The sequence below is a fragment of the Polypterus senegalus genome, chromosome 2, assembly GCF_016835505.1.
Source record: "Polypterus senegalus isolate Bchr_013 chromosome 2, ASM1683550v1, whole genome shotgun sequence".
Taxonomy (NCBI): Eukaryota; Metazoa; Chordata; class Cladistia; order Polypteriformes; family Polypteridae; genus Polypterus; species Polypterus senegalus.
Genome location: NC_053155.1, coordinates 264,549,722 through 264,574,078, shown reverse-complemented (window position 1 = coordinate 264,574,078; position 24,357 = coordinate 264,549,722). Strand labels below are relative to the sequence as shown.

Genomic DNA, 24,357 nt, shown 5'->3' with positions numbered 1-24,357 from the left:
AAACATGGAAGCAAAGAATTATGTTCAAAGGAACTTAACTAATCAGTGTTAAAAATGCTGTGCCTAAGTGCTGTGGCCAAAGCTTATTTGTATACAGTGAATGATCTTTGTAAAATATAAATTAAAACCTGGTTAAGTCTGCAGATGACATGAAACAAGATGGAGTAGCAGATAATCTAGAGTCATCAAAATCATTACAGACAGATTGGGTAGAATTCAGACTTAAGCAGAAATGTAAAGGATTAAATCAAGTGTAAACAAATGTAATGTTTTGCATGTAGCTTTTAAAATAATCAGTTGAATATAAAATAATTATGAAACTTGAAAATACACTTTATGGGATGGACTCCACTCTGTCCAAATACAAGCAGCGTACAAAACAATTAGTAAGGCTATTAGGTTATTAGGTTACCATAGCACAATATGTCAAGTGCAAATCAGGAAACTATTCTTAAAATACAACACCCAGCTGAAGCCTTCTTGTTTTGTTATAGCAACACTAATGATGGCCCAGAGAATAGCAGCTACATAAGCTATGGGGAAAAATGTAGAGAGATTAATCATTTCCACGGTGGCGCAGTGGTAGCGCTGCTGCCTCGCAGTTAGGAGACCTGGGTTCGCTTCCCGGGTCCTCCCCGCATGAAGTTTGCATGTTCTCCCCGTGTCTGCGTGGGTTTCCTCTGGGCGCTCCGGTTTCCTCCCACAATCCAAAGACATGCAGGTTAGGTGGATTGGCGATTCTAAATTGGCCCTAGTGTGTGCTTGGTGTGTGGGTGTGTTTGTGTGTGTCCTGCGGTGGGTTGGCACCCTGCCCAGGATTGGTTCCTGTGTTGGCTGGGATTGGCTCCAGCAGACCCCCGTGACCCTGTATTCGGATTCAGCGGGCTAGAAAATGGATGGATGGATGGATTAATCATTTCAGTTTAAGCAGAGTCTAAAATGAGACAGAACAGAAGTGTTCTGTGTATGATGGGAATTATTACAGTGGATTCCAGGTTTTACTTTATAATTAGTTTAGCAATTAGAACTACAACAAGCACAGATGAAAATTGGTTAAGGGTAACATTTTCATATATACTAGAAAATAAAGAGCATAGATATGTGGAATAAATTACCCAATAGTGAGTTGAACAACAGCATTTTGGGAACTTTCAAAACTCAACTGGATGAGGGTAGATGATTAGAAATTGACAATCTATATCTATATAGATGTAAATGACATGTTCTCATCAAAGTTGTGTTAATGTTTTTCATATGAACAGCACAAGTATAATGCAGTTCAGTAAAAGTCTTCTGATTGTTCAGTAGCAGGCAGTTATTCAATGATCTTACTGCAACAGAAGCCCTTTCATAAACATCTGGCCACAGATATTATTTCATAAACACTGAAGTAAAACACCGTAAAATCGAATATTTAGCTATATCAGTCACATGATTTCATGTGAGAGACAGTCCCATAGAAAACTTTAATCAAATGCAGACGCAGAATAGTATTCTCCCCACGGGTGGCCCATGGGCTCTATTAAACCATTTGCTCACTTCCAACATAAAGAACTAGATAAGTATGTGCTCACATTAGCTAATCCTATATGCCACCAAATGTGAAAAAGCGTAGGTTGCCTACTTTTATTTCACTACTGCAGCTGGGCTATTGCAAATAAACAAGCACAGTACATATAACTTTTGCTTGCATAAAAACCATGGCTGGAGCTAAAAAGTGCCATTCTGACTGGACAAACTTATTTTGACTTATTTTTTTGTACGATATAAATGCTGAGATTACTTTTGTGTCATGTTCTCAGACTGTGACTGACAGCAAGGTGGCTAATATAAAGCAACACTTACAAGCATGCCACACAAGCATTATTGGACATTTGCAAACATTATATTGTATATTTGATAATGGCATACATTTATTCTGTTACCACCATTGGTAAAGCTATTTCTGCATAAGAGAAGGCAACCTTGGTATCTCTACCTGTTTTCTGGAACTTAGCAAAAGCTAAAAAAAAATCACACAGATGATGAATAGGTCCAAATGTGCACACCTATCATGACAGATGTAGCTTTAAGTAATGATAAAAAAACAAAGAAAACAGTCATGGAGCTATTGAGGCAAGTACCATTGTGAGACCATCATGAAATGAGAATTGCAGCGGTTTTGGCAGAGAGCGGCATACTCCCATTGAGTTGTCTTATGGCAAGAGTGACAAAGTATAGTTGGCTGTGTCTGTAAGATTTATAATGTGAAGGCTTTTCAGGAAGAACTATTTTGTTTCCTCTTAATACATTGGGTGCACAACTGTCAAAATCATTTTTTAACTGATTCAGTTCTTTGAAAAAAAAGCTTGGACATGGGCAAAATTTTGCATGTTATCACTGACAGAGCTCCATCAGTGGACAACATCAGTCTGGTAAGAAGGCTAGCTGTCGTTGATCCTGTCCCAATGGCTTTTCACTGCATTATTCACAAGTCAGTGTTGTGTTGCAAATTGTGTGGGGAAATGAAAGACACCATGAGTACATTAATTACATCTCAGTTATTTTAGTTACTTGGTAATACATTGAATCATCCATTGGTCATAATCTGCTGTACTATTAACAAGTATATTTCCTAACTTTGAATCTGCTTGTACTCTGTTCTTTCTTTTCTCGTCTTCCATGCTGTCACATTGCCGCCCCTAATAACATAGGTTGCGGTTGGAGACATTGTGAAGGTCACCAATGGGCAGCATCTTCCAGCTGACATGGTCATTATATCCTCCAGGTCAGATACTGTTATCTGTGATTGTGTGCATCTTTCTCATAAATTAAAAAGTATTCTCAGTGTTTTTTTTTATTTATTAATTAAATGCATTTGTTCTTTTATTTTTTTTTTTCCAAACGTTTATAGAATATTCTGCTATTGAGCATGATTGCCTTTTTGTTTTGCATGATCAGAAATAATCTCCATAGAAATGTTACTTCAGTAAAACCTAAAATCTTATAACCATTGATATTAGTATATTGTAGTGGTTTGAATCCTGACCTGGTCATTTTCTGTGTTGTTTGCATGTTCTCTCTGTTATTGAGTACTCCAGTTTCCATCCATCTTAAAAAAGACATGACTGTTAGTTTGATTGGTGACTCTATATTGCTCCAGTGTGAGTGTGTTTAGGTTTGTATTTGGACAGTGATGGACTGATAATTTATCCAGGGTTGGTTCCTTTTTTGCATTGCTTAGACAGACTCTTGGTCCCCATAACACTCACTTGGAGTAAGCAGTTTTAGAGAATGAATGCTTGTATAATAATACTGTAATGGTTTTAATATTTTAAAATTTGAGTTATATTTTCTCAATGGCAGTAGAAAACATTAATTATAAGGAATTATACAGGAAATAATTACATTTAGCAAACACCAAGCAGCCTTAACACACTGACATTTTAGTACATCTTGTAAACAAATCATTTAAACATCTGTCGGTAATGCTGCTGTATGAATGATAATATTTCTTTGTTATGTAAAATTATTTTAGGAAATGATGCTTTTAGTACATTGTATAGACATGAATTAAAAGTCATTATTCTGTTATTCACAGTAATATGGGATAGTTGGAATGTAAATTAATGACAAAGAGCATACATTGAAATGGTGAGATCAACATACACTCAAATGCCACTATGTCTGATAATGCAAACACAGTAAATGTCCTTTGATATTAATCAAACAATAATGTCTTCCCAGAAAGCATCCCATTTTTCTTATCTAAATACAGTATATATTGCCAACCTATCTGGTTATGTAGTTGCATTATTAACAGAGGGTCCTTTTCGTATCACAGTGTTCCTTCAAAAGAGAAAATTAAACAATAGCCTTGGGAGCACAGCTTTTTAGTATTCCTGATAAATACCACTTGTACAGTATGTATTATAACTATGTGAAGGAAAATGTCTTTCCTAATTAAGTGTTTACTCTGCAGTCATAATTGGTGGGGCTAATGAGCTCTGTAAATTAGACATAGTTACACCATGAGACTTAATTTATTCCTTACAATTTTTTTTATTTTTGATATATGAAATTGTTTTTTGGGTAATATAACCAAATAGCGTAACTGAAACCAAGGGGACAAGTTTCCAATTTTGACAAGAAGAGATTCCACAGAACAAGAAACTTGTGTCTGACCAAGAAAAGATGATCCTAGTAACTTGCTAGAGGGAAGGGTGTTTTACCAAAGGGATTATGCCATTATGAAACTATGAAATTGTGTGTGATGAGTATTTATGTGATTTTATTTTTTACGTAGTTTTAAATTTGCTTTGCTTGACATCACTAATTGGTGTTCCTTCTTAAAATGACATCACAACAACTTATGTTTTGGGATATTTACTTTTTTTAAGAACCTCTTCATTAGTTAGGTACCTTGGCAATGTTATTTTGACCACTGCTTCAAAATTCAGATGATATTTGGTTTTAGTTTGAAAAGGATGATTATAGTCCAGAACCTGAATTATGTGTTACAAAAAAAAAATACTGTCAGTACATTTTTTGCCCAGATATTATAGAAATAACAATTTCAACCCAGAATAGTTATAATGTTTTAACACTAGAATCCCTGACGCTTACGAAAAAACTCGTAATCCCAGGCCACTTTAATTTCCTTCGAAACGCTCGATCAGCGTTTTCTGTTTTGTAAATGTGTTGACACCATTCCCTCCATCCCAACTGACGGAGCTTAAATTGGGCAAAAAGTTCTTCCAGCTCAAGGCTGTTTATCTGTGTGTGAGGTGCCTGGTGTTGTATAGGGTAAATAATATATTGTTATTTGGAACACATGCATGACACTGCTATTGTGGGCTGCATCAGGAGTGGGCAGGAGGAGGAGTATAGGGAACCTAATCAAGGACTAAGTTAAATGGTGCGACTCAAACCACCTACAACTGAACACCAGCAAAACCAATGAGCTGGTGGTAGATTTTAGGAGGACCAGGCCCCTCACGGACCCAGTGATCATCAGAGGTGATTGTGTGCAGAGGGTGCAGACCTATAAATACCTGGGAATGCAGCTGGATGATAAATTGAACTGGACTGCCAATGCTGATGCTCTGTGCAAGAGAGGACAGAGCCGACTATACGTCCTTAGAAGGCTGGCGTCTTTCAACATCTGCAATAAGATGCTGCAGATGTTCTATCATACGGTTGTGGCAAGCACCCATTTCTACGTGGTGGTGTGCTGGGGAGGCAGCATAAAGAAGGAGGACACCTCACACCTGGACAAACTGGTGAGGATGGAAGGCTCTATTGTAGGCATGCAGCTGGACAGTGATTTGTGTAACAAAACATAAGTGTAGGATGAAAGGAAAAGCGAGGCAAGAAATGCTGAACACATACCTAAAGCAGAACCTTTTTCCATGTCATACTAATAATGACGCGAAATGTATAATGTGTGAAGACTGTAGTCCAAATATCAAATAAACACATGCTCTTTTATCTATAATAATAAAAGGCAAAGCCCTCACTCACTCACTCACTGACTCACTCATCACTAATTCTCCAACTTCCCGTGTAGGTAGAAGGCTGAAATTTGGCAGGCTCATTCCTTACAGCTTACTTACAAAAGTTAAGCAGGTTTCATTTCGAAATTCTACACGTAACGGTCATAACGGTCGACAAAGTCCGCCATGTTGAACTTTCTTATTTATGGCCCCATCTTCACGAAATTTGGTAGGCAGCTTCCCTGCGCTAACCGAAACCAATGTACGTACTTATTTCGGTGGTATGATGCCACTGTCGGCCACCATATTGAACTTTTCAACGGTCTTTGTTACTTATAGGCCCATCTTCAAGAAATTTGGTACGCGGGTTCCCAACGCTAACTGAATCCTACTTGCGTACATATATACGTCCATAGACTGCAGCTCGGTCACCGCGTGAGGCGGCGTTGGGTCCCCCATCCCAACACCTCCCATGTTGTTGGCTGCCTGCCTATATAAGGCCGTCTGTCGCTCCAGTCTCTACATTCCCTTCCTTGCTACGCCACGGGATTCACGTCTCCCTGCTGATAACTACAGCCTTTTAATTGAATCCACGGCTTTGCTGCTGTTTTATTGTTCATTTATTACGATTATAGTTATTGTGTAGGTATTTTAGACTTACTTTACATTGTTCAGGTACCCATTTACTTTATCATTCCAATTGTACCCGCATTAACATGTATATAGAGGTGATCACCATCGATTAAAGAACTGTCACTTACCGAGTTGTTTCCATGCCCGGAGATGGCACCTGCCTTTTCCATTCTCTTTGTTACATATAGCACGGCCATATCAGGCTCACTCTTGATATCCGGAGGAACATTGTGTCTTATGTATTGAATAACTGGGACAGGTTCAAGGTGTGGACTGATAACGGTACAGGAGATAATTATACTACACAGGAGCACTATAAGAGTGAAATGCTTAAGCCCTTCACCTATGCATCTGCATGTGAGCTGATGGCTGCTGCTGAATTGTTCGGTTGTCGCTTTCAAGTGTACCGAAATGGCCAAGTATTTTACACCTTTCGACAACCGCCAATGCCTCTTAAACATCTTAAATTCACAGGTGATGATTTCAGTAGTGGACACTTTGATGTTTATGAATGTTTAAACTCTCAAAAGCTGGATGTGAAGTTATCGATGAAATCGGTTGTATACTTACAACGCTTGACAGATGCCGAATGTCTCTTCAACACAAGTACTACAAAAACTGTCGTAATTGAAACAAACCATGAAACTCAAACCGATTATGACAGCAGCAATCCAAGCTGTGAGATTTGAAACAAGATTATTTTTCACATGGCCAACTATACGTTGCATGCTCAAGAGTAAGCTCGGCACACAGCTTGGTCATATTACAACCGGAGGGCCGAACTCACAATGTGGTATACAAAGAGATCCTTAACAAATAATTATTGGTATATTTTGCCTCAGTTTAAAAGGTTTAATTTTCTTCTTAATAAAATTTTAAGGCAGTACTTCGCCGCTGCGAAGCGTGGGTATTTTGCTAGTTCACGAATATAACCAAAGTAAAAAAAAAAATCATTCAACTTACATGTTGCTCTCAAAGCTTTAGCGTGGCACTGCCAGATCTAAACACTAGCATGGAAAGTTGCTTTTGTACTAAAGTGACTTTAACTGCAGGTTGAAGTCTCAATTTACTTTATGGTGCCAAGCAAAGTTGTGTTGCAGTGCAGGACTCTATTAGCCAGCGAAAGCTCTGTGAAGAAGTTGTGTGTTGTTACGGTTCTACCTTTGTCCAGTCTGATAGCGGTCACGGGACCTCATATCTTTGATTGCCGGTACAAGTTCTGAGCAGGCATCAACCACATCACCAACTGTGGTCATTGCTGCTCTTGTGAAAAGAATCAAGATAAATATCATCAACTCAGAGAGGGGGAGGCAAGTTTGTTGTACCATGAAATTTACACCGGGTGTTACGGACTCCAATAAAATGTATGTTTTTATTATATTATAGTAATAATAATAGCAGCTCACTGCTCAAAACACAGACTCGAACCTGGAACTTGGACTAAAGTCTTCACACATTATACACTTCATGTCATTATTAGTATAACATGGAAAAAGTTTATGTTTTAGGTACTGTATGTGTTCAGCATTTCTGGCCTTGCATTTCCTTTCAACCTACAGATAGTTGTAGACACGGAACACACATGAAATGTATGTATTCCAAATAATGATATATTATTTACCCTATACAACTTCAGGCACCTGCGGTGCTCTGGTGCCCTGCCCAGGGTTTGTTTTCTGCCTTGTGCCCTGTGTTGGCTGGGGTTGGCTCCAACAGACCCCCTTTGACCCTGTAGTTAGGATATAGCAGGTTGGATAATGGATGGATGGATGGATGGATGGATGGATGGATGGGTGAACTTCAGGCACCTCACCCCACGATAAGGAGACTTGAGCTGGGAAAAATTTGTGACTGACTTAAGCTCCGCTTGGGGGGAATGGGATAGCAGGCTGCTTGCTGCTTGTGCTGAATGACACATTTGCAAAACAAAAGGCACTTATGAGGAGAGGTGCGAAGAAATATTTTTCGTAGGCTTCAGGGATTCTAGTGTTAATGATTGTTGCAGATTCACTTTTTAATAAAGTATTAGAGTGGGGATACAATTCGATTCAAAATGGCTACCTGCTGGTTAGTCACACTGAAATGTAATTTCTGTTGGCCAGTCATAAATTAAAATCAGAAATATGTTGATGCTTGTTAAAACAACAGATTTGATCTCTTTACATTATCCCATCACTGTCCTAGTCTTAGTACATTTTTGTGTCAAAATTATCACCAGCAAAGGACTTTGCATCAGTTTTTATGAAAGAATTCACAGACCTTCAAGGGCTGCCATGATATATTGTTTCTGGTATAGGTACAGTAGCTAATATTATTTTGTATAATAGTTTCCTCCTTTATGAGACTTTTCTGTGCTTATAATAAACACCCTATATTTTATGCACTGCAAATTTTTGAAATCCGGAGCAGTGTCAAAAGATGGGACTTGAGTTACTACTACTACTTCTTAAAAAACTTCCATAATATTTTGAAAATAGTATCTGTACCACATGACACTGTGTATAGTTCACACTATCTGAAAACAGTAATCATAATTAAAAAAATGTCCATGGTTTATCATATGCGTTGTCTTAAACATTTAGGCACAAAGTTTTATTTTTTTCTCTGTTGCATCATTTTGTTTAGCGTTGCCTCAAGATGTTTTATTTTGTATAACCTGAATAAAAACGACTTTAAACTTCACTTGGTAATCAAATAATATTATATTATATTATTACAGTACATGGTCTTTAGGACACTGCCATCTTGTCATTATAAAGATTCACTTATGTTTCATTTCTAATCATTTCTCGTTCAATAATTCTTACACTAGTAATATATCCCACAAGTCACTGCTTTAAGTTACTGATTAAATCAGGTTGCAGTGTGGTTAAAAGAATATGACTTTATAATAGACAAGTCATATTTTCTCTCTTGCATATGTCACTATGTTCTTTGATATAAGTCTTCTGTATCAAATGTACTGATTCTGATTCTTCACTTATGCAGATACTGTACATAGAAGTTTGTTTGCTTGTATTTTATTTTGCATTGAATGATTTTTTTTATATCTTGTTAATATGATTCATACTCTTGTTTTCTTTGTGAAATACAATATAAAATAAAAAAATATCTGAATAAATGGTGACTTTTAACATTTTTTCAGTATTAATAATCACACTCTTTTTAACTCAGAATTCAGCCATTGCAACTGGCATTTTCTGTAATAGAAATTCATAATAAACAATAGCTAGACCTGGAAACACGCATGCAAATTGAAATGTCCTAATTTATTTTATATTTCTTTTAACAGTGAGCCACAAGCAATGTGCTATATAGAGACATCAAATCTAGATGGGGAAACAAATCTAAAAATACGTCAGGTAAAATCTTACAGTTAAATCACATTACTAAACATTGCTGACATTTTCTGTTATATATCAATCTTAATAAGATACAACATGAGTCACCCAATTTGAGGATTGACATCCAAAAATATAAATACAGAGAATCAGAAATATAGCCTAACTAATGTATATTACCTTACTGAAGGATTAGGAGCAATAACCCCTTAATTCTTGAATCAAGACTCTGATGTTTCTTTGTTTTTTCTTAATTCTCTCAAGTCACACTATTATACTTGAGGAATAAACATAAACATTGTTTAAGGCATAAAAAACTGAAAATCATCATATTCTGACTCCCCATGAATTCTAATTTCCACTAGTTTCTTACTGTCTGTAATGACCATGAGAAAATGTTTCTCATTTAATTACTGTTTTATTCTGTACCACCAGTCCAACTTCTTCTTCCCTTTAAAAGGGTTTTTTTATGCCAGGCACTACTTAGCGAATTGGTCACTATCTCATGATATATATATACTGTACTAAGCTATGTAGTATTAACAAGGACACTATTATCCCATAAACAAGTATATCAGATATAAAATATTTCTAATTGCTCAAAAATGTTTGTTAAAAAAGATGTGGTAAGATTTTTAAAATTTTCCCTTGTTTTGTGCAACATATTTCTTACAATCCTGCAGAAAATTGATTCATGTTGTAATAGAATAAATGCTTGCTCGCACCCTTGCACCCTCAGACACCACGTCAGACACTAGGTAAAAGTCCACTAATGATATTTATTATATCAATAATGTGCACTAAGCACCCTCCACTCCCAAATACTCCAATAACAATAACAACAATAATAATAATAATAATAATAATCCTCGACTCTCCCAGACGCTTAGCCACCCTGCCTCCCAACTCAGCTCGTCCGTCTGGGATTTCCCATAGTCCTTTATACTCCTTGACCCAGAAGTGTTTGTCCCTCAGTCCACGTGACTTTCTATCACTTCCGGGTCAGTTAAAACTTCTCTTTTCTTCAACCTGGAAGTACGTCATTCCTCCCATTCACGTGACCAGGACGCACTTCCAGGTTATAAGGCACATAGCGAGGCTCGTAGACTCCTATAGCGACTCCTTGTGGTCCCCAAGGTATCCAGCAGGGCTGTGTGTAAAAACTACAAAGTCCATGAGGCCCTGCTGGAACTCGGGGCACGTCCATGCTGTCTGGAGAGCTCCTCCTGGCGGCCTGGGGTTGAGGGCCGGCAACTCTTGCTGGACATCCATCACAATGTGTAAGAGTTATAATAACATTACATGCCAAAACATTCTACAAATTAATATTGTAAGATTATTTTAAGATTTTGCTTCTGTGCTTTTGTAATGTGTGGTTGTTGAAAAATGTTAAAACATGTTCAATAATTCTGAGTATGAAATTAAACAAAATGTTTATCTTCCCTGTAGCCTTGTTCATAGAATGAATGAATGTTGAGCTGTTGAAATGTACTTCATTTAAGACTAACCCCTCAACATGGTGGTAGAATAGGTTTTGCTCTAAAGAATGCTAATTCTTTCTGAGATTCATGTATAGTAAGTTAGTCTTTTGTTTATTTCTTTTAAAGGGTTTATCTTTAACTGCAAATTTTCTGTCAGCTGAAGACCTAATGACTCTCACTGGGAAACTTGAATGTGAAGGCCCCAATCGGCATCTGTATGATTTTACTGGGACACTGCACTTAGATAATCATAGGTACTTTGATTTTCATAGTAAAGACAATTATTATTATTTGAATTCTTATTATCTTCTTTTTGGTATATTTTTTTATAATAACTGTGATTTAGTATCTTCCTAGAGATGTATGCCATAGTTAATTAGTTGATTTCAGACTCTTCAATGCTGAATTTTAATCAGGAGGAAAATACTGCATTGTACTGATGTTACTGTCACTTTATTTATCTCAAGATAGATCCAGTACTTCATCTGGTACCTATACTAACACTCTTTACTAATATAAGGTTAAAACTAAGAATTCAAATGCATTGCAATAGTTGAAATACTGTAAATTAATCAACAGCATTTATCAAAATTTCAAAATGGGTAAACATCTTTCATTATATTGTTAGCTGTTAATGCTTACTATCTAATTATAAGACCATAAAAATGTCATTCATGAAGCTTGTACAGCTTGTAAAAAGCTAATTGTTCAAAAATGTACTGTAAATATACATTAAGGGTTTTGACTTAGCAATTATTCTAAATAAAAATATTAGTAAATTAGTAAGTCTATCATGTAGCAGGACATTTTTGATGCATGTTGTTTCTTAGAACTATTTTTTTAAAGTAGCTATAAAAATTCATAATGTGGTTTTTATTAAACACCATACTTTGTGAATAAAGTGAACTGTAAATATAATGTTCTGCTTTTATGGATAAAGGTAGCATTTATAAAATACAGCATACAGTACATATGCTAAGATAATGCTCATCATCTATGTTTGATCTGAAATATATTGCTGTTTTATGAGGGCATGGGCTCAGGAAGGTGTGAGAAAATATAGCACAGTAATGCTTGCCCATTCTTATCCCATTGTGTCTCTTAGGTTTTGCAAATTAGTTGTTGTTCGATATGTATTTTCAGTAAGTTGTTCCATCTCAAGTGGGACATTCTTGACCAGATCAATACCCAATGAATAGGGAAATCATTGCATTAAAATGACTTTACTTGTTGGAGGTGAAGGAGTGGAATTGTTAGAAAAGGTTTTTGCATAGCCATGCGGTGTGCGTAATGTTGTGAGAAACTCAATTCGAATGGATGCTTTGTATGAAGTGGGTGCTTAAAAGATGCAGTATTGTGAAAGGTGGTCATCAGGTGGCAACTGTGACTGTTATTTGTAGAAAATGTATACGAGTGTTGCAGAATGCTCATATGTAAGTGTAAATTTAGATATCAGCAGTGAAGTTATTTTAGAAAAAGTAGGGAAGTTTTAATAGTCATTTAACATTTTTTTAACACAGACGGATGTGCGGACACAGCAGTAATAGGAAAGTTGGAGAGGTACATAGAAGAAATTCTGGAAATTATCCTCCATTCTGTGTTCTGGCATTGAAGGGTAATGTTTATTCTGTATGAGGAGCGGGATTCTCTACCAGAGTAAGACATTGCAGATGAAAGTGAAACCTGAAGCAAAGCTGAAAATAATAGTGATGAGAGTGATTGGTTTGACTGGAGTGTCATGGTGTAAGTTCACTACAAATGCTGACTTAAGAAGACCTGGTGTGTAAACAGTAGGTGTTATGCAGTGAAAAAAGGAGAATAAGTTGATTTGGGCATGTGGAATGAAATGCATAGAATGACTGAGTAAAGAAGTACAACAAGGTGGAGGTGCAGGGAATGAGGACAAGATAGTGAGGCTAAAGAAGATTTGTTTAAGGTAAGTGTTAGATGATTTGAAAAAAATGCATAGGACTGTAGAAGGTGGAGAAAAATGTTATGGGGGCAACTAGCTAACCTGTAAAAGCCTAAAAACTGATTATATGTATAAAACTTTACATTTATTAATATTAAATGTTATCTTCCTCATACTGTATCTGCCCAAGCTTAACTTCTGGCCAGGTGCATCTGTAATGATTATACTGACAATCTATGTGTACTTTAATCAGCTAATATAGCCATCTTATTAGTTGCTTTTTAATCTAGATCATTTATATGAATGAAAAAGAGAAGCAGCCCCAGCAGTAGTCTGGCACCTTTTTTGATGTCACATTATTTGGAGATTACCTATTTTTGTAACCATTGCTTTCTTCATCAGTTTTGCACCATTCTGCATGGTACCTACCCCAAAAGCTCTTCAAAAATCCAAATTAATTATATTGTGTCATTTTTCAGCTAGCATTTCTCCCCAGGCTGGGGCTCAAAATAGTGTTTCTTGTCTGTTGTCTTGGTTATGTCCCACATGTTTTGTGGGTGGTCCACCAAGTGTTAGGACCACCTGCCAATCATCTCTCAATAAAGCTAGAGAGTTCCCATAGTTCCTGGATGTTCATTTCGAATGCGCTAGGTAGGGACGTTTTACTTGTGTTTTGCTGTGTTTTGTGCTTACTGTGATATCCTGGATTTTTAACCTGTATTCTGATTTTGAGTTTTCCTTGAAGTGGTTCCTCAGGGTTCTGTCCTTGGCCCTCTGCTCTATTGGATCTATGTACTTCCCCATGGCCATATCATTTGTAGCTATGGACCGGGTTGTTATTTTTATGCAAATGATAATCAACTCTATTTCAATGTTAAAAGTGAAACTTCATCAGGTCTTTCTCAGCTCACAACTTGCTTCAGTGAAGTTAAAACCTGGATGGAGCAGAACTTTTTAAAATTAAATCACAACAAAACTGAACTGCTACAAATTAGCACTAAAGTTCAACTTAAGAAAATTAGCTCTTTTTCAGTCACTCTTGTGACTCTTCCAATGCAAGAGTCTTGGTGTCATTTTTGATTCCTCCCTGTCTTATTCCACCAACATAAACAATATTAAGAAGCTTTCCAACTTTCACCTCCATAACATATTCTGTGTTCGCTCATTTCTCTCCTTCTGTAATGCTGAGAAATTTGCCCATACTTTTATCACATCCCGCATTGATTATTGTAACTTTCTACTGGCAGGAGCTGCTTTTAATCTTGTACCATAGCTTCAGCTGATTCAAAACTCTGCTGCTAGAGTCCTTACACAAACCAGTAACGGCAAGCACATAACACCCATCCTGCTTTGCCTCCACTTTGGAATGACCTCTCTAAATTAATTAGATCAGCTGACTCCATTCATTCTTTTGAAAAACAACTTAAAACTCATCTGTTCAGGAAGGCTTTTAACTTGTCATTCTTCCTCCTCTTTTAGTCTTCCTCTCTGTCCAGATGCTCAGTATAATTTGTGTGTGTGTTATATCACAAATGATGTTATTTGTTAGGCTTTCATTTAGTATTGAATCTAGTATTTTACTCCGGTTTCTTGTCATTTATTCTATTTAATGCCTTTATATATCTTGTAAGGGCGGCACGGTGGCGCAGTGGTAGCGCTGCTGCCTCGCAGTTAGGAGACCCGGGTGCGCTTCCCAGGTCCTCCCTGCGTGGAGTTTGCATGTTCTCCCCGTGTCTGCGTGGGTTTCCTCCGGGCACTCTGGTTTCCTCCCACAGTCCAAAGACATGCAGGCCACCATTCATCTTCATTGTTTTTTGGTCAGCACAATAGACGAGTGCAGTCATGAACTTTTAGAAATAAGCATTCGAGACCAAGATCAGCCTGTTATCTTGTAACTATTGTTTTATTTATTAGCCCACTAAAATGGGATACTACCATACTTCATCAGTGACAAGATACTGTATGAAAAGTTTAATTAACTAGATACATAAGTATGTACGTACAGTAGATGTATTTTTATTATCGCATGAATGAATTTGTTTAAAGAAAGTACACATAATATAAACATCACACAGATATGGCATCATCCAAGAATGAATAAATATGGGGACTAGCAACAAATGCTTTTCATTGTACTATAAAGTATGGAATTATAATATTGAATTATATCAGTTCATTGTAAGTATAGATCAACCAGCTCCACACACATTGATTTTGTGATTAAGAATAAAAATGTAATACAATTGGTAATAAAAGGCTTTCTAATAATTTCTATTAAACCTTTAGAATCAAGACTTAACTCAAATTATAATCAATTAACATTTAAATTGAGAGAATGGCTACTGTTTGGATGGAGTATATCTGTACTACTGCTGTTGTGCTGAGCTGTTGGTTACCCAGTATAAGCTGCGTCATTTGCTGTCAGCTACTTTTATCAATGGGGATTTTTTCAATTACAGGACCACAATTGGCTGAATGTTTGTTTATTTTTTCTTTGATAGTGAATGCTTTCCCATTGCATTCATATCGCTACCATGCTACATTTAAAGCAATTAAAATTTTACTCAGGTACTTGAACTAAACTGGACATACATGTGTTATGCTGGAAACTACTTATTGACTTATAGAAGAATTGCCTGATGGTATCGGATTTAAGAGTCAGTTTTTGGTAAGGGCCAGTGCAATTGTTAAAGGGGCCATTCACACACACGCCCATATAAACAGTATGTACATTTTTAATAACCATAGTTCTTAAGAAGTATACAATGTATTGATTTTAAAAGATATTTATTCCTTTTATTTTTTAGTCCTGTCGCACTTGGGCCTGACCAAGTGTTACTTCGAGGTGCTCAACTAAGGAATACTCAGTGGGTACTTGGAGCTGTTGTTTACACAGGACATGACACTAAACTCATGCAGGTAACTTGCATTATGATGCAGTGTTCTCAAGTCAATAACATTTAGATAATTTAGGAAAAGCAGTCTATGACAGTTTAATTGAGTTATCTAATTTGCTGAATTATATATTGGGGATGTTTTGGATGGTGTGCCCTAATTTTGGAAATGCTTACATAATGTTTCAGAAGTGCATTAATTCAGAAACATGAATTCAGTTTCCTGGAAGCTGACAAATTCCTGTACTGTCAAAGATATTCTTAAGATTGAATTGTTTTAATTCTAGTTAAAAAGAAGCTTACAATTTGAAGGAATTAAATTTAAAAATGAATGTGGCTATGTTAGTGGTTGACTTAGAAGCAAATTGTTTAAAAATTTCTTTCAAACTATTTTTTCAGCTTTTGTACAAGTTATTCTGACCAACACAGGATAGAGTATATGTAGCATGTGTTTTTTTGGCTTGAAGGCTTTTTTACAGTAATCTGCTTGCTGTATGGCATCATTTTACCACTTTTGTTTTACCTGATGATTTTCTGAAATAAAGTAAAATAAAAATTTGAAATCTTAGTAATTTTTTTATTTTCATTTTAAACAGAACTCAACTAAAGCACCATTAAAGCGGTCAAATGTCGAGAGAGTAACTAACATGCAGATCCTGGTCTTATTCTGTATTCTTCTTGTCATGGCACTTGTCAGCTCTGTGGGAGCAGCCATCTGGAACAGAGAGCACACAGAAGTGGACTGGTACCTTTCCAGAGCTGGTAATGTTGTATATTTCTTACAATTAGCTATAAAATCTCTAGTTGATTATGCAAAACTACCATGCATTTTAGGAATAAATGCAGAAATACTGTTGCCTTTTCAAATATCTGTTTTACAATAATCTTAAAAAATATATTGTTTACATCCATACTAAATTTTGTCCATTTCAGTTCAGAATACAGTATTTCCTTTAGTTTTCTTTTATAACTAGCATTGATTTCTGAAGATGATCAAATTAATAATAAATGCATTAATATGTACATAAGCTTAGAAGTATTTTGCATACAGTACAAAATAAATTAAGTTTGCAACATGGTATTTAATGTGATAATGATGGCAATATGTTATTCTTTGATTTATTTTTAGAACCTGCTGGTGTATGATAAATACTTCTCCAAAAGCCAAGTGATCAAATGTAGACCTGAAGTTTTTTCTCATTATAATTTAAAAATTGTTTTGACATTTATCCTGAGATTGAATTTTACACATTTTTGTAAGATAACAATTTATTGTAGTTTGTTATAAATGAATGTCATGTGGAAAACAACAGAGCAGGCAACTGGGCTCACCGCATGGCATGGACAGAGCCCTTCAAGTCTCTTATAAGTGAGTTGTAGACGAGTCATATACAATATGAGTTGCCATCATAGGGTTGTAAAGCAAGTATTCACAGAACCAAATTGGTTGCATTGGAAAGGCTACAGGAAGGTGCACAGTTGATGGTGAAGGGAAGTAACTGATATAATATGTTCCCTCAGGTTTCTAGTGCAGGGATGACCCTGTGTCAAAGAGTAAACAGCACTAAACTAGTTTAAGGGATTCCTTGAAATTAAATCCTCTAAGGGAATAAAATCAAAAATAGTAACAGTGCAATTGGGAACATTAAATTCATAAGCTCCCAGTCTGATGACTGGCAGCTGGGAGGCCCATTACTCAATACTTGTCCAGTTGATTGATATTTTTCTAGTCATCATACCCTAGATTGCCTTATCCTTATAACCAGAGCTGGAGCTTAGGACTGCAGGGACACATGGGATCACTAGGCAAACTCTTAGGTGGACGGTCTCAGAAGTTCCACAAGGGATTTCTGGTCCTGGAGGTTTTTGAGGAATGTCCTTTGGAGTAGTTCACTGGTATAGCTTAAAAGCTTTTTCTGTTCATTCCATCTATAAACTTGGAGTCAATTGGTGACATTGAAGTTACTTGTTTTGTTGAACGCTCAAAGATTGAAGTCGAACATTACAATAAACCAAAGTAGATGATTTATTAAAATCTTAAACACAAAAGTAAGAAATAAAACTGACGTTCAATGAAAAAAATGATATTTGGTAAGGTTTTATTATTAATAAACAGAAACATAAATAAATGGAAAAAACTAGTCAAAAGGCTTAATTCTTAACCTTCCTTATGTATGCAAGTTTTTCTTTAGAAACCCGATTTTTCTTTATAAGTTAAAGAAACAACAAGCATCTTTAAATGAATCCTGACTGAGCAATAAATATGTGATTCCTAGTTCTGACCATCATTAATAAGTCAAAAATACCTGGGACAAAAAGTGTTCGAGAGGCACAAAATAAATTTATGCAGATCATTTTCTTTATTAATAAGAAGTCAAATCATATCATTTAACAATCCCTTGCAATTAACCCATGTGTTTGTAAAATTTACTGTAGGTACACATTTTGGAGCAGTAAAAGCAGCCACCAATTACATGCCCACTGACAACAATTTAACGAAGATCATAAGGTCGCACTTAATACACTCTGTCTCTTGCCTTGTTCACAATTCCGAACTTCATGAAAATAAACATTCCTTTCCAAATTAGAGATTGATAAATTGTTTGAAAATTTCCACTGGTGAATTAGAAGCAACCAAGAGGATGTTTGCATTTACCATATAATTCTTTGCATTGAAATTCAGTGAACATGCAGAGGGTATATGTCAATTAATATACTGTTATATACTATTATATACTGTATGGTGGTCTGTAGACCACCTGATCGAACATGCTCACCGGTCAAATGGAACAAATGCTAATTCTACATAATAATGTGAAACATCAAGAGCACAAAACGTTTTATCTTATTTCATTTTGAGAAAATGTTTAAGGACCACAATACCTAGTCAGACGTATGCTTCACTCTGACCTGCAAAGATTGAAAATAAACTTATGGAAACGGCCAAAAAAATACATACTAAGATTATTATTCCATGTAAGAAATTTTTCAGGTTAAATTAGAAATACAACTTGAATAAGGGAAATTATAAAATTTTTTATGCTTTTTAGACCCTGATTTACTGGAGAATGTAAATATACTGAAATGACTGAGGAAAATAAACGTAAAACCACTGAAGGTTGATATCTTTGCTTGCATGTTTCAATTTTATTGTTACTAAAATGATTTAATTTACCTCACACAACCTCAGACAGCAGTAGAAGTGACTTATTATTAGTATTGTAGTAGTTCACATAAGCTACTGACGTGACAGCAAGTTTCTGCCCACATATGCACAACTCTGCTGGTGTTTCACTATTTTGTATTGTGGATCTTTTTGCTGTCAGGTGAGTGAAATACCCTGGCTCAAGGTAAACATGAAGCAGTAAATGGATGACTTACTGAAGTTACTGAAAATGCTCGTCTGTTTTAAAAGAGACAATTTTGTAGGTTTGCCAATGCCTTTTAAATGGGAGTGTTTTCAAATAAAAAAATATGTACAGCATGTTCAATATCAAATATTTAAAATTTCCAAGACAGACAGCCAAGGAAACGTGACACCAATAATAAGTGCTTGCTGCATTTTATTTAAACAGACCTAATAAACACAGATAAATTGTTTATTGCAAAAACATTCTTAATCACTTAATTCTAAAAATTAAATTTGGACACAATATTTGTGCATAGATTAAGCTATTAGATTCTAACTGACAAACTTCAGCTTCTTTAAGTAATATTAATTATTTCATCTTGGAGCATGAAACTAGATGTGTTATCCTTTGTGATGATTTTTAATCTACATACATAAACAATTAAACGTTCTAATAACTACTACGAGTGGACTCTAAACAAAAATATGCAGATGCAGATAGCATGCTGCTTTATATTACTGAGAGATTCTTACAGAATCACTTCCATATATACCAGATGTATCCTGCACAATTTTCAGGGTAAAGACTGATTTTCATAATCTTTCATCTCCTGGAAGTACTATTACATGTCATTTAAAATTTATCTATTCTCTTTAACTGTATCACAGCAGTTTACATACCTTGGACCTTAGCTACGCAAAGATTTCAAATTTAAATGTAACTTGATGGAATATGTTAACCAAGACCTTGTCAACTGGTTATGTTTTTTATCTCACATTAAGTGGGATAATTTATAGCTTTAAAATGGGTATCTTCCAAAGTTTTTCACTATTGCAGTGCATTCTCATATACAATATACTAAGAATTCTTGTTTAAAAAATGCAGACTTTGTTCATTGGAATACAAAGATCTCATGTAAAAGAGGGAAATATTGTTGTTAATTACTACTACTACTACTATTACTACTACTAATGTGCCTTACTTATCCCACTTTAAAAAAAAAAATTTGTTTATGACACGCAAAACAGAAAAATCCTTATAAACACTCCTGACATTGTCTTACTATCTACTGTAGAAATTACACTACCTAGTTGCAATAAAGATATTGGTAGAGTCTCCAAACTATACCAATGTCCTTAAAAGCAGTCACCTTGTACCTAATCAGACACATCTAGGAGTTGGACCTGTACAGTAAATTTTCAGATAACATTTTGAAGATACCACTAGCTAAAATACACCTATATAAAATACAGTTTTTCTGTCTGTGTGAAACATGATCTTAGTTCATAACTGTACACATCTTTCTTGACTCATACTATCTAAAATGTATCCTGAACAAGACCGTAATTATGAATGATGTTGTCACTCACCTGCTTTAGTTGGTCACAAGTTTTGGGAATGTTCCCTGCTCAGACTTAAATAAACACAATCTTTATATATGGGAAGAGGATTCCTGCTCTCATTTGACTAAGGTGTAATATAGTTTTTGTTACTGATATGTGCTTAATAAGTTGTAATGAAATTTGTATAATGAACAGAATATTTAAACAATGAAGGTAGATGTTAAATGTATTCAATGATTCTCTGTGATAATTTCAGTGGGTTTGAAAGCAAGTTAATTTTCTTCCATATCTGACTCATATGTTCAGGTTTAGGTTTGTGTATACAGTATACAGTATGTTAAAGTTTTACCCTTGTGCTAAATATTCCATTGTTTTGTTATAATACCAATATAATTGTTTCACTTTTGCTCAACTAATTAAAAATAATATAAACTATAATATAAACATCTAAGGTGTGATCTATACCATCTTTGTCCTGTTTTTAGATTCAGTATTATGTGGTGATAACTACTGTGAGAAGCTAATTAAACCAATAGACAACAGGGATTAGGTTAAAATCCAGATGTGCTTGCTATGTTGATTTTAAGATTCTTAGCTATGCTTTGATCATCTGGGTCCTTTTGTAGAGGCTGATACACTCCTCTCAGAATATCATTTACAATGTATTGTTAAGAAAATAAATATTCTGCTACTCACTTATAAAGCCCAAGTGAAGAAAATAATGTTCATGTATTAATGAGGAAAGGAGCAAAAATTTATAACAGTAAGCATTTTTATTCTTTATTGAGACAATTGTACTCTCAGAGTGCTTGGTAAAATGCATTCTTTGCCTATGAAGTTCAGGAAATGCTTGCCTATGCCGTTCACAATTGACTGGTATGTTTTTTTAAGGGTTTGCTTTGAGATGATAGATGTTATCATGATATATTTGCATGATATTTAACTTTAATGTTATATTTTCTTCTTTAGCTGATATCTCCAACAACTTTTGGTACAACCTATTGACATTCATTATTCTGTACAACAACTTGATTCCCATCAGCTTATTAGTGACTTTGGAAGTTGTGCGGTTTACTCAGGCTCTTTTCATTAATTGGGTATGTAGATTCCTTTGGAAGTTGTATTTTTCAAGATGTTATTTCATATTATAAACTTTTTAAAGTAAATATTTAAATAAATAAATACTTAAATATGAAATGTAAAATGCTAACACAATATTTAAAATAATAACAATGTTATACGCAGAATTTAGACAAAAACACCTTTGATCAGTACCTAATTTATAAATATGTGAGGCTGGAGCTTTTTGAACTGGCCAAGGATGGAAGGAGGGTGTGCCTACAATTGCAATTTGGGTACCAGAGCTCAACGCTGCTAACGCTGAATTACATCATCGGCCTAATAAATACATGAAGTCAGTCCTGTTTATGTTTATGCTTGCATGCATTAATTAAAATTTCACTTTGCAATCATAAACTGTTCTGCTGTCCAAACACTTTACAGTACATTCATATTGGCGTTTTTCTCTTTCCTCGACTTCATCTAATGCATTTTTGTCTCAGTTGTCTCACTCTTGTTCCTTTTATCTCTTAACCTCTATACCAGCATCTCTATCCACTGTGGCACACTTTTTGTCCTTTTTGATATCAACCAATCAAAACACAGATGGATGTAACATTAAGTAGGTTATATTTGTAAAATTTAAATAAAGTATTAGTAATAAACCGAGATAATTCAAACCTTGCAAAAAAATAAAACCAAATTATTTCATATAGGCTTTGGGGTACTGGAGTGCTTTTGGAGATTCCAGAATGATTTTGGAGGTCCCAGAGTCATGGGGTCCTGGAGCTATGCTCCAGCCATCTTTGGCGCAAATGTTTTTAACATTCGGATTGCTTTACAAACATTCTACCAGCATGGAAGTAAATGATTTGTAGGTAGAACTTTTAAGAGTGATGTTTGAAGTGATGTTTGTAAGTTTCCACACGCAATATTTTGAGAGAATGCCTAGTTTCCAAAAGGTTATCATCTGCAAAGGCACTAGTGGGTATCAGTTATTTGCCCATATGGAAGAATTGCACTGGCCTATTGCCAGTCCTTGAAAACTTTATTTTTTAACTTAGCCACAATCAATGTGGCTTTCAAGGATGTCTCTTTTGGGACTGTCACCTGTCCTGTGAAATCTGAATGTATGTGGCATCTTCACCCATGATAATCTCTCTTCTTAAAACAACCTCTTAAAAAGTTTTCTGAGTAATTTTATTCTACAGAAAATAAATCAACTATGTTGCAGCTGATCTTTGGCTTCACTCTATCTACAATAAGAGGATTAAGCTTCCTACGAGGACATTACAAGCTGACCCTCCTGGATGCCTCTGTCTCTCTCTCTCTCTCTCTTTCTACACTTCCCAGGCATGCAGTACACATACAGGACATACCACCACCTCTAACCTCTTTGTTTCTACAGTGGTATTTGCAGAACCTCTACTACTGCCAGGGTGACTCTATTTTGTACCCATAGGTTGTCTGTGGGACTTGCCCTTTGCATTTTTTGTGAGGTCCTTGCTCCTGGCAACCTGTTGCCTGCCAGCTACCCCCTCACAATATATACTTAAAAAAGGATGGAAAATATCAATCTGATTCATGTACTAAAATGATAAGATTCCATGTTGTGCTATAGGTCACTTTTTGAAATTAATTAGACTACTTTAAATACAACAGAAAACTGAACTGAAGTTTATCTTGTTAAGTACTTAACAAAATTTTAAGATGCTTTTTCCATGCAATGAATTATTGTTTATTTTGTGTCACAAGGACTAGAGTAAATTCATTGTAGCCAAAAATATGATGTATCTAGTCATATTAACAAGAAGAATAATACAGTTTGTAAGGTTCTTATAACATCAGTATGCCAGTACATGATAATTTATATTACATTTATATTGTTGTACTGTATGTATTTCACTTTATGTACTGTTATTTTCCTGTGGCATTTTGCCTCAGTGGTTTGTTTAAGACACTGCAGAACCTAAGTGAAGCCGACCCAGGTTTATTAATTGCAGAGGTATTCCTCCTACTGTCAGATACATGCATTTTCTGGGAAATCTCTAAACTTCTCTTTACTTAGATAAACTGACAAAAAATGAATTGGTGGATGGACTTACTATTTTGGTCATAGTACAGATATCTAATTATTAGTATAAAGTAATATTAGGTAGCACCTTTTTGACATTTTATCTTCATTTTTGAGTTGTTACTGCCATATGTGCATTTACTGTACAACAATACCTGAAAATAATATAGAATAATAGCATCCTGGAATATCAAAATAAAGTTTAAAAAAAATGTTTTTTTTTTTTTCCCCTTGACTCTCTTTTAGGATACAGAAATGTACTTTTCCGAAACAGACACTCCAGCTATGGCCCGGACATCAAATCTAAATGAAGAACTTGGGCAGGTGGGACAAAATCAACTGTGGCATGGAAATCTGTAGAAATAAAAATAGCTAAGACCTAAAATTGTGCATTTAAGTGTAATAGTTGTAAATGTAATTCTAATGTCTAATAAGATGATTAAAGGATGAAAATAAGACACCATTTTAATAGATATAATCCCTATAAATACAATAGATCATAACTAAAGAAAATCACCTACTTCACTTTTACCGTAGTGATGAAGACTGAAAAGAGAACATCATATTTAATGTATTGAGACACACCATTTAAAGTTTACTTTTCACAGTGTAATCAGATGGTGTCCCCTGGTGTTTCTCTAAAACCAAATAATGTTAAGATGGTCTCATTTACCTAAATAATTGTTGTATTCAATCCAAGATGAACAAGGATGAATAATTATTGGGAGAATACTAAGTATAAGAACAAATGATAAAGTAAAGGAAAACTTGTTGCCTTACTGGTTCTTTCTGAAAT

At 35.2% G+C, this 24,357-nt stretch overlaps 1 protein-coding gene across 4 annotated transcripts in view; it reads left to right on the top strand.

The window, feature by feature from the left end:
• The window catches only part of atp8a2 (ATPase phospholipid transporting 8A2), a 439,065-nt gene that overhangs the window by 197,203 nt on the left and 217,505 nt on the right, over positions 1-24,357 (top strand). For 3 of the 4 annotated variants that reach the window (XM_039745478.1, XM_039745476.1, XM_039745479.1), the window contains 7 exons: positions 2,694-2,767; positions 9,400-9,469; positions 11,056-11,183; positions 15,649-15,760; positions 16,332-16,497; positions 21,398-21,525; positions 23,808-23,885. In XM_039745478.1, the coding sequence (XP_039601412.1) occupies positions 2,694-2,767; positions 9,400-9,469; positions 11,056-11,183; positions 15,649-15,760; positions 16,332-16,497; positions 21,398-21,525; positions 23,808-23,885 (756 nt within the window). The remainder of the gene's footprint in view (positions 1-2,693; positions 2,768-9,399; positions 9,470-11,055; positions 11,184-15,648; positions 15,761-16,331; positions 16,498-21,397; positions 21,526-23,807; positions 23,886-24,357) is intronic. The other variant, XM_039745480.1, reaches the window with a different exon arrangement.